At 33.3% G+C, this 12,579-nt stretch overlaps 1 protein-coding gene across 1 annotated transcript; it reads right to left on the minus strand.

The window, feature by feature from the left end:
• Positions 1 to 393: 393 nt before the first annotated feature.
• Positions 394 to 2,006, minus strand: LOC132919098 (centrosomal protein of 78 kDa). Its single transcript, XM_060980446.1, has 2 exons — positions 1,627 to 2,006; positions 394 to 1,141 (listed from the first exon to the last, which is right to left on the minus strand). Exons 1-2 carry the CDS (start codon positions 2,004 to 2,006, stop codon positions 394 to 396), a joined length of 1,128 nt encoding a protein of 375 aa, XP_060836429.1.
• Positions 2,007 to 12,579: the final 10,573 nt, after the last annotated feature.

A 12,579-nucleotide genomic window follows, 5' to 3' on the forward strand; every position in this document is an offset into this window, starting at 1 on the left:
TAGCTTATATATTATTATATAGTGTTATCTTTTCGATTTGTAAGAGAAATGAATGGAAGTCGAAAAGAGAATATGTGTGTGTGTGTGTGTGTATGTGTATACATTGCTATTTGGAACCCTAAGGAGAAAAAAAAGAATTGAAAGCTTTTAACAGCAAACAGTGTGTCGAATTGAATCAACGTATTTTCCGGACTGTTAAGCTCAAGGGCGGGTGGAAAAGAAGTAGAAGAAGAAGAAATTCTTCGGTATTTTCTTTTATTAACTTTTCACGGGAAATCCGTTTCCTAAACTCTATCGATAAACTATCCGAATGCCGGAGACGCCAAAAATAAATTGAACAGTATGTTATGTTTTTTTTTCTATATTTATTTATGTTTCTCGTCGGACTTTTTATCAATTCAATAATGTGCATGACGATTCAAATACATTTTCCCGTCCAAGTTTGGTCCATTTCCACTGTTTAGTCTCCGTTTTTTTGACGTTATTCTCGTACAATCTAGTCATGATCGCCTCCAACATGGCCGAAGATATGGCAGCATTTTTCCTAACGTCTAATACAACCAACGAGTCGTTGATCATCAACGTGGACAACGCCAACTGAGCACCACGATCGGTGAGTCCGCAATTCTGCAGGTCCACAGCTTTCACGTAATAGTCGTCCTTTAACGATTCGAATAAGTCGGCAATTCCCGCGTCGCCGATCGCGGCGTTGTCGTTCAGTGTCAACCTCCGCAGCCCGTGCATGATATCCGGATTGGCAATCCTGTGTCTAAGCGAGTGCGCCCAACATTCTTCGTGCCGCTTGACCTGCTGTTTTTTTATCATGTCCAACAGACCGGATGTAGCCGACTTACGGCTTATGCAACATCCGGAAAGATTCACGGATCGGATGTTCGGTTTGTCCCTGAGTATCCGGCACAGCGTTAGACAGGCGCTGTCCCCAATGCGGCTGTAGGCCAGGGACAAGTGCTGGAGCGTTTGGTTGGTGTCGATACCGGTTATAAGTATTCCTAAAGCATGTTCGTCGAAAAGCACGTTTTCCAGTTCAAGGCAAACAAGTGCGATCGTGTTGATCAATACTTCGTGGATGGAAGTTGCGATTAGGCGTACCACGTATAATGTGGTCACAGCAAGAACGTTTCTGAAAAACGATCACGACTAGTGACAGTAATAATATAACAGTACAACAACAATGTTAACATTGGTATTTGATGCGCAGTTAATATTGTATTTACTTTACCATTTTTACGATGTGTTCTTTTAAAAAAAAATATAAATAAAAAAATTATAATATTTATACGAAAGCAATAAAATACATTTTTCTAAAAAATATTTCGAATATTTTCATTATTACAAAATACATATTGTATTAACTACCTAAATGTTGGTTGTTATTTCTAAAAATATTTCTCAGCCGAGTTCCGCTTATTTTATTTCTGATGCTAATATTATATATCACGAATTGATTTTTATTATCAATTTCATTTGTTCTCAATTGTTGGATATTATTTAAAATATTTTTATCACATTTAATTACATAAAATTATTATAGTAATAGATATATCTACTTTATATATATCCACAATGTTTTTAAAAATATTTTATTTCAATTTGAATAATACTCACTTGGGAGCTCCAGCGACGCTACAGAATGTATCATAATTTTTCGACAACTGTTCCGTGTAACGTTTATTTTTTATGCGTACATAATGTGTACTAGTATCAGTGCTTAATGCTTCCATTGCGGCCAGCCATTCGTCAGCCTTCATACGATCGCCCAATATTTCAATAGAGTTTGTCTTACCACTACATTTCACCCACGGAACTGGACGTGTCTTGTACTTGCTACAAACTTCTGTGTATGTCAATCCAAATTTGTGTTTTTCCGAACTCTCCAACGATTCATTAGACTTTATAGTAGATAACGACGGCTTACGTTTATCGTTAAGAGATGATATTCTAGAGGTATTCGATTTGGACGAATTACTCTGTCTCGTAACCGACATGGTCAAAGTCAACAGTTTAGGATATTAGATTGGAAAAATTTGAGTAATTTTTGGAAGAATGAAACTGAACATGTGTTATTTGTTCTTAAAATAAGTTTTGAATAGTGTTCACAAAACAATGCAATCGAATATATTATATTACATAATAAATAAAAGTTTACATGTTTAAGCCGAATAGACGAAAAAAGAATACACTTACGTGCTATGGCAATTTATAAATACAACGAGAAAATATTATGATTCCAAAAGGAAAAAAAAAACGTTTAATTTTTTTTTTTTACAACACAAACTTGTATCTATGACGATTATACCATATTATGGGTCTTTCTGCCGTCAAAGAGTAGACATATGGATCAACTGGCAACTATTATCATATGTTGCTAACAGAGCATCAAGTCCGTACGGTATACGTCGAAATAATATTATATAGTGCAAGTTGAATGTCGTAAAACGTGTTTTCTTCTTCTGTGTATAGGTATCGATGGTTTTGTTTCGGTTGATCCCGAACACCGTTCAGCTGCTGTTCGCCATGCATTTTTTATCGTCTTATTACCGCTTTAATAACAACTTTCAACAACAAATTTCATGCGACACTTGGCGCGAGCCCTTTTCCGGTGCGCAATTTTCGTGTGAAACACGCCACGCGTTTCTTTTGGGTTTTATTTTTTTTCAAAGACGATTTCCTTCGATATCCCTTACCACGCTGACAACCGGATTACATAATTTTTAACGGAAACCTTCCGCAGGACCCTTAGATCGGATAAAAATAATACAACGAAAAAAAAGAAATAATAATAATAAAACCCAGACCGTCTTATCTTTTTACAGCCACCCTATCATTTTGCGTTCATCTCTCACCAGCACGCATCAACGACCACCGGTTCTTCTCTCTCCGCCGCGTCGTTCTATATTAAGTATATTATTATGTATTATTATTATACATGCACTATATATGAACACTTTGGCGGGCCTTCGGCGCAAGGCGTGTGTGCTTTTTTTTCCTTCTATACATAATATATATACTCTTTTCCACCTTGTGTATTTTATTTTATCGCCAGAAGAATTTTAAATTATAACGTTCTTTGTCGTTCAAAAGAGTTTCATTTGGTTGAGAATAAAGAAAAACTGTTTTCGCAAATACGAGAAATAAAAAAAAAAACAGACAGTATTACATCGACTCTTTCTCTAAACTCTCTCATCCGAGTAATGCATTTCCATAATTTTACATTCGGTATAGTAAATGACAAATAAATTTGACGGTGCTCCGTGTTCTTGGCACTCGAGCGCGTACAAACTAATGCCAAAGAGCGTATCATTATTTAGTCAGACTATATTCAGAGTACAACAGTGTATTCGCTACACGCACGTTATATATACACGACCATTTCCACCCGGCCGTTAAGACGTTTTATTGAAATGGTTTTACTGCATGTATATATAAGTACGAACTTTCAAATTTCAGTAATCTCACAAACTGTTATTGCTTTGTAACGAATGGAGTTTGAATAGTTTTCATATAAAATATGCTTTACATTGGGTTGTTCCTAAATATTAGTTTAGTACTTATATTTAACTGTTATGTTTCGAAAATAATTTCTAATGACATTTGTTCATTGAAATAAAAAAAAATTATAATTCTGCTTATTATATGGTTTATAATTATAGTATAAAGCGACCACAATTTGGCACGATATTGGATAATTCTTATAGTATATTACAAAAATTTAGAGCACCTAACGACCAAATTTTATTTATTTTATTTTTATAGTGCTTTGGATAAAAGACACATTTATTTTGAGAAACGATTGCGGAAGTATTTTTTCTTGTGTTGGATATACTTAAAAAATATTATTTTACAGTACAAAACCGATACGACTATTAAGTCAGAGGTCGTAAAATTACTGCTCGTGTATTTTTACTTCTACTAATAATTTTTCAAAATTGACGTTTCGCATTATTTTGTAAAGATACCATTAGAGGTACCTATTATATAATAACTAGTAAAATGTACGTTTTAATATATCCTCTATTGTGTTTTTTGTATAACATATTTACACACAAGTGTATTATACACTAGTGTAATTCATTTCTTTTTAGCAGTAAATTATTTAGTGGATTATTATTATTATTATTTTTTTTTGAAAACTTCAGAGTACCTAATTCTGAAGTTTGAACGAGTAGTTTTTCAGTTATAAAATGCTTGTATTAAGGACATTAGTATTTAAAAATGGTTTACCAAAATATAAAATAGATGTAATGATATATAATTAATTATACTTGGATAATTTTTACAAATTATAAATATTATAATATAAATTACAACAAAATTAAAGTACCTAACTATCATAGTCATTAGTCTACATATCATTCAAAAGCCATTATTGTTATACTACAAAAAGTTATATAATTAAAATCTAATAATTATTCATTAAATAACTTACAGTTTGTACCACCACAAGGTACTCCTAAATAGTTATACTAGACCGTCTAAAACCTTAAAAATTTAAAATATGGCGTAGGTGTGCTTAAAAGTCCCATAAGTCAGATTTAAAATAACCGAATTATCAAAGAAAAAAAGGAAGCGACTGTCGAGCGAGCATACTTGATGAATCGTCACTGTATATTATAACGTCAGCAGGAGCTTCTGTAGGATATTTATTTAAAGGTTATCATGTCGTAAAACCAATCAGGTGTACCATACTGCATATCTATATATATATATGTGAAGTTTCGTTTACGCGACTATATATACAATACTGCAGTAGTGCACGGTGTGAGTATAATAATGGTTTGTAGAATATAATGTGAACGTACATAATATAATATGTGATAATATGTCGTTATGACGAAGTTAAAAAATTGTTTATATTTCAACGTTATCGCAAATTTAAAGTCTAAAGTTTGACGATATCCGACACCGTATAATATACATATATATATACGAATAATGATATGCCATTGTCGACATTACAACAACCGATGATAGCACACGCGTAATGGACGAGTAGCGAGACGAAAGCTGACGTGTACGTTTAATTTCCTGGAAAAAGCGCAATGCGATAATGACAATGCACGTACAGTATGTGTATATAAAATACGGATCTCGCGGTCGGCGGTATCGCGCGATACAACACGTGACACACGCAGAGAACGATTTCGGGACGGAATATAAAAATATAATATAATAGTGAAAAAAAAAAAAAGAAGTGAAACACCGCCGTCATCTCGTAATACTTTTTCCGTTGGTTTTTTTCTCGATTTTTCTCGTTTACCCCGTCCGCCGCCGACGTGTGTGCCGCGGGAATCAATCATACGCGCGTCAAACACATGTAAAACGGTTTTAGATGGTACCGACACATTCCTCGTCTCTCGTCTAAGGGCGCAGCAGCTCCTATACGTGCGCGCATATATAATACACAGTGTACAGCATCATCTACATATATATATCTAAAAAAAAAAAAAAACCGCGTTTTTATCGTCTCTTCTTTTTTCTTTTCCGTTTAAATTTAAAAAGACGATCGATTCATCATCGGCGTCCGCGCGCGCAGAGGGCGTGAAAAAGTCATGGGCTCACTCGTTTGCTCCGTCACTCTGTCCCTCTCCGTTCTCTCTCTCTCTCGTGCCGAGGTGAAATCACGTTTATTATATTTATGTGTATATATAACACACACACGCGAGTATGATGATATATGTATATGACGACGCCCGCGCGTAAAAATCCCGAGGGTTCGGGTTGTTGTTGGTCTGTTTGTTTTTTTTTTCCTTTTTTTCCCGCAGAAGGGCCACCGCCGTAATATGACGAATGTAGTCGAACGAAATAAAGACCCGGCGCTGCAATAAATCCGACGGTGTGGCGTTTAAAAAACGGGTTGCGCGCCGAGTCCTCTCTCTTTTTCCGGACGTTTTAACTCGATAACTACGCATAAATCAGCGTCTTGTACGGTGCAAAGATGTCACTGGCGCAATCGACCGGAAAGCTTTACGGCACCAAGCAACACGCGTATATATATATATATATATATATATATATGTACATCTGTAAAGTGTGCATAGTGTTTTAGGTTAAAATATAAGTGTAAAATGTCGGCGCACGGCAATCATATCGTCGTCATCATCGATTACCTAATGAAATTTCGAGTGATTTTTACGATTCCGAGGGTGCCCCCACCTCCACCAACTACCCTCCGAATGTATATACGATTGTTCCCGGTCGTAGGTCACCGGGAATGATATAAACGAATTCACAGTGCAACAAGACGTCGCTGATGATAATTGAATCGTTCACGGTAAATTTAGTTTAGCGATTGAAAGAAACATCGACGAATAAAAAAAGATACCTACTGCTGTTAAAACATATGACAATAAACCATTATTATTATGTTGCACACAAATGGAAATGCGTAAAACGTGACGAGGATCACGACTTAAGATGCGCAGTCATCTATATATGATTTTGAAACTTTTCGCTTTAACTTATTGATTTTTAGTCTTATTCTCATAAATTATTTTATTTCATATTATATAAATTAAATACCTTGTATTGATCGCAGAAACGTTGGGTTGGTCAAATAATATGATAGCGCGTTTATGATATTGTTTTAATAATAAACACGTTAATTATTATTGCTCAGCCAATTAATAACTATGCGGGTCACGTCAGTTACAAAAACTAATGGATTTACTCTATAATTATTGATGTTTGATCACTCGTAAAAATGTATATAATATTCCCTGAGCCAGAAGCCCAAAACAAATAAGGTACCACGTTAGTTTTGAATAAATAATAAACTACACATTTAGGTAACTCTATACGTGAAGTTTTAATTTACTATTTTATCGCTATTTTGTTTAAGAAGTACAATAGATTGCAATAAAAAAATTATCGAAATCTCATGAAATCGTATACTATTAATTATTATCATTGTTTAATCGTGCATAATATGTATATACAAAAGTTAAATAAATTGTCTAGCATGTATATTGCATCCATCCCCGCACGGCGCACAATATTCGATTATATTATTATGTTCAAATTACAAAATATACACAATTATTATCCGTTTTATGATTTTGTATAATATGTACAATCGATTCCCAGGCGACCAAAATATTACGCACACAAACAATAATAATAATAATGACAACGGTTGCAATTCACTTTAATTTAATATAGTTCACTTTGATGCAGAAATGATGGTTTTTCAGCCGTCATATATGTAGTTGGAGGTATCTTGCTATTTATATACATATATAATATATGGTCACAGATTTATTTGGATTTTACGTATCCCCTGTCCAGCGCGTTTATACGTCCGCGATAACAAAACGACTACAATTTATTGAAATTATACCGTTTGTTTGATCGGTCATTGCCGGCAATCGCATTACGTTTAAAATCCCATGCCAATCGGCCTAATGGCCGGCGGACCGTAACTAAAACGTGTATACTAGACCTTATCTGCATTTAAAATATACTCCCGGCGGCGGTACGACTGTGAGGATGGCGTTTGAGGGGGGGGGGGTGAGCTGCACTTTACGTAAGCCACAATTAACGCGATTTACATTAATGTTATTATTATTATTATTATTATATCGTTTTTGCCGGACCCACACACAACCCGTTCGGCTCAATTGACCGTCGGACAATTAAAATTGAAAAAAAAAAAAAACGCATCCCCTTAATGGACAATGTACTGCATGCAACGACGTATGTATGTTTTAGTCGGAGTGATTTATCTGAACTATTATTATTTTATTAATGTTAATTTTTTCAACAAGGCTTTAAAGAAATATAAATCAACAGATATGGTATTATATTGTATTCCGCGCATAAATTAATACTATTATAGCCAGTATGGAGTTTCGATAAAATAATAATAAACATTATTCAGAGTGTAACAGAATATGAACTGAAAAATATAATTAAAACTATAAGTATTTATTAGCTGAATTGTAACAAATGTAAATTTTAATCATTTTTTTTTTTATTATTTTGTTTAGTATAATATTATTTATAATCGTAACAACTATATTTGTTTAAATGTAGATTTCAACAAAAGTTATTACGCAGAACAGTTAGTTTATCAGTTCTTACGATATACTTGAAATCTATCGAAATATTTACTAAACGTCAACAGTTATGTCATCATGATCGTTATTGTTATGATATTATTTGTTTTTGATCGGGTCTCGTTAGGGATAAAAATGTACGACCTAAACCTTCGTTTAGACGCAGGTGTGGTAGTATAGGGTGGCGCGATGGCGTAGCCGTAGCGTCTCTACCTCGTCACACAAAAGGGTTGAAACGGGTGAAATCGTATTTTTATTTTGAAGCTGTCCGTATAGTGTACAGGTGGCGGGCAACACCGTTTTTAATAAATGTACAGTCCTCGGGGAAAGACAAATATAACGAAAGACAAATGGTTGTTTTTCGTGTAAGCACACACCGCGTGAGCAGACTGCAGCAGTCGTCGTTTTTCGAGAGTTTTACGCGTCTCTCACCGTACGCCGATGACGTGACGACGATAAGTATTGCGAGGAGAATGTCAACAAGACGTAGACCTATATATATATATATATATATATACGCGACGGTTCTCTCTCCCGTTTCTATATTATTATTATAATAATAACTATTATTATTATTATTATTATTATTATTATTATAATCGAAAACTTCGTCAACACTCGTGCGTTGTGTGCGCTCGTTTGCTCGTATACGACGAACTTCAATTAATTATTATCGAATGACATTTCTTCGGCGTTTGTTTTCCATAATATTAACATATTAACCTTTGGCGGCGGGTCTGAAAACGTATACGACTACGGTACACGCGCGACTCCGCTTTCCACGTGTGGCGGCCGAAATGTTAACGAGTCAAAAGATTCGCGCGCCCGACGTTTTTCGACGCGCTTTGAAGACACGGAAAAACAATATTGTACTACTATTATTATTATCATTATTATTATATCGCGTACGAGGGGGACGTTTTAATAAACTCCGCGTACGTGTACACTCCGCCGTACAAGTTAATAGGACCCGAGCGATATATGTTAAACAGCAATTAGTAGGAAAATATGCCATTTCCACCGTATGTGTACACGGCGAGTGTGGAACTTTATTATACGCGTACAATATTATAATATTGTGTTCAAGTCACTATAATGACGTAGCCTTACGTTTCGTTTTTGCTAATAATAGGTACCGCGTACCCTTCTAAATAAAACGCGTCAAATTAAAATTTATCAGCACCGCGCGTAATGGGTGTGTATCATAACCGAATATATATATACTCGACATATAAACATTAAATGTTTCCGAAAAGTTTCTTATGTTTTTACGAACCCCAAACGAATATTAGTATTACAGCAGTAGTCTAAAGTCTTACATATTATTATCGTAATATTTAATAGTAGAATACAAGAATATAAACTCAATTTATAAATTATAAGAAATATAATTTAGTTTGAAGTACAAGGGGAGTGCACTTCCCCCCCCCCTGACCACCTCGCTACGACCATAATGTTGTCGTCAAACGTGGATGCTGGCAGTGAAGTATTTTTCAATGTAAAATAAACATCTTGCCGAAAAACAAACACATGCCTATTAAAAGTTGAAAATTCAAATGAAATTTGGCACAAAATTTTTTTCTGCAAATAAAAATATATTATCATTTGATTTATTTTTTAACTGTTTAAATATACTATATGGTTGTACACATTTTTTGTTTTATCTGGTCGCGATAAATGTATTTTTATATTTTAATAAATTATACAGTCGATGAAAAGTATATATGTGTGTGTCTTCTACGAGTTGTGGAACACATGCCGTTTCTGTTTGTATAAATATAAATATATACGTGTTGTGTCATAATTTTTGGTGTAACGAGTTATTGCGATCGTTTTTTGGCCACTATGCATAATATTATAAATCATTTTGAAAATTACACACGAACGACAACAACTGCTACCGAGTCACTTTAGTTTTTTTTTAATCCGTACAAAACGCGTACGAACACCATAAAATATAATTTAATGAAAATATAGCGTATAATGATATTACGTTTTCGGAACATCGTATGTGAATATTTTTGCTATAAATCAGATATCGACGCGGGTCGGCACGAGGGGTGAAAACGAAATACGCGCGCCTTGTCGTCGGACCGTCTATTATTTTCACATCAACGAATATTCACTACAATATTATTATTGTTTTATTGTTCATATCATAATGTATGGCGGCGTTGTTACACAGCCATAATAGTGTGCACATGCGATTTTTGAATTAATCCAATGAAGACACCCGCCGAAAACGTGGAAATTAATTCAGTCCATCACGACAAACCATCATTATATATATACGCCGAAGTACCCTGCAATCTCTTTTTTGTGTCATACGCATGCAGTGTGTATTATTATTATAGTTGTGTATTTTTTGTTTCCACTTCGTCAAAAGGGAGTGACGCTCTGTTGGGTATATTGACATAATATTATGCGGTTTGACGATTACCGTATACACGCACTCGCACCTGTCGTTCGAAACGAAACAACTGTTTTTCTTCACAGCCGAACAGGTTCAAAGTCATTTCGGAGGTAGAAAATCATGCCGCTATTTTTTACACTCTCGACCGACACAGCGAACACATCTATCGAATGGTCAATACGTTTCGCTAATGAAATATATGCTTATGGACACTATTCGAATTTCGAAGGGTGCCGCAGGTCATGTGGACCAACCGAAACGACACTGAAGTAAGGTCATATTTTAATTATTTTTGTCGAATCGCACTTGGGTTAAAAATATGGTATGATCGAATACACTTAGATCAAAAAAGATGTAACAACAAATATTTTTTTTAAAATAAACTTAATTCAAACGTTTTAAAAATATGAAATGCCCTTTCCACTTAAAATGTAATTATTAGTATGATAAATAATTATTTTTATATATTGTTATAAAATATCATTTAGTGACAAAACATTTTGTAGAGATTTAAAAAAAATGAATTTAAGATGTAATAAATTGGTGTTCAATAAATAGGTATTATAAAAAAAATTTCAAATAATAGTCACAATTTAAAAAATTCGTGAAACGCTTTGAAAATACAATTATGACTTATTTTAAAATGTATAAATAATAGGTTTATAGCATAGGTATGTATATATTAATATGATTAAATAAATAAATTTATATATATATAAATGTGTGTATGTATAAAACTTATTTTAACCACGCCAACAATTAAAATTATTGTCAGTCTTAAGTTTGTAAGCAGAAAAAGAAATAAGGGTTTTCAAAATTTTTAAATTAAGTTTATTTTTGTTGAAATACATTTTTTAAACAAAGTGTAATTTAATCATTATCTTTTATTTTTAACTCAAGTGTAATTTGACCATTTAATTTAGGTAAAAACTGCAATCCGACCATCCTTCAATACTTATTATAATACTCTCACCTACCCTTAACTATTTATTTACTTTATGGTTGAATGTAATGCGCATTGCTTTGGCGGATTCCTTAAACAACGACGATATTTTTCGACAACATTCCAGTGACTGTGACATTTGAAAGGGTTGATTTAATATTATTATAAAGATAATTTTATTTCTTTTGACCAGACACAAACATGTATTTGTGTAAAACAACAAAGGAATATTTCTACTACCGAGGTATTTGACATTTGATTTTAGGGCTAAAGCTAAAAACGTAAATGTGAATGTCGAGTAAAACTAATCCTTGTGACTCTCATACAAACATTTAGAAATAATGGTTTGAAATAACCATGTACAAGTCTTTTTTATTATACGTATTATGACAAATTTAAAATTTAATTTATGCCATTAGAATTGTAATTTAGAGAATAACTTTTGAATTAAACACATTTTTTCGAGTTCAAATCAATTTCGAATCATTAATTTGTGAAAAAAAACCTTTCGTCGTATTTCACGTTTAATTCTTATAAAGTTTCTAATAATTGCTATACAGTTAAAATGGTTTTATTTCGTAACTTTTTACTCAACGAGACACATATTATTAAGACATACTTAAAAGTTTTAGCGATTTAATGTTTCTGCAACGTTGGTTCTTATGAAAGGAATACAGTTCTATAAAATGGTTAATCTTTTCAAATATAATTTACAGTTTTATGGACCATTTGTCAATTAAGCTGTGATAAGAACCGAAAATGCGGGTTCAGTAATTAAAAGTAGTTAGTATTTATACTTAATAAATAATGTTTTTTTCTCTAAAAAAAATACAGCATCTATATAGTGTCCAAAAATCAAATAAAGATCGGGAGATACGAAAGGGTTTACGCCCTTTATTTGTCTGCACGGGTTAGGAAGCTAATTATTTTCTTTGATAAACAATAGGCACGTGACGCTTAGTGGACAAAACAGATTATGATTGACGTTAACGTGATTGGATCAAAACCACCAAAATGGATAACAAAAATGAAAACACTAACTAACAACTTCCGACATTTTTCGAACGTTTTAATTTTTTCAATTAATAAATTCACTAATTGACAATTATTAATTTTCAGTAAATATAGTTTTTTTGATAATATTATTG

The sequence above is a fragment of the Rhopalosiphum padi genome, chromosome 2, assembly GCF_020882245.1.
Source record: "Rhopalosiphum padi isolate XX-2018 chromosome 2, ASM2088224v1, whole genome shotgun sequence".
Taxonomy (NCBI): Eukaryota; Metazoa; Arthropoda; class Insecta; order Hemiptera; family Aphididae; genus Rhopalosiphum; species Rhopalosiphum padi.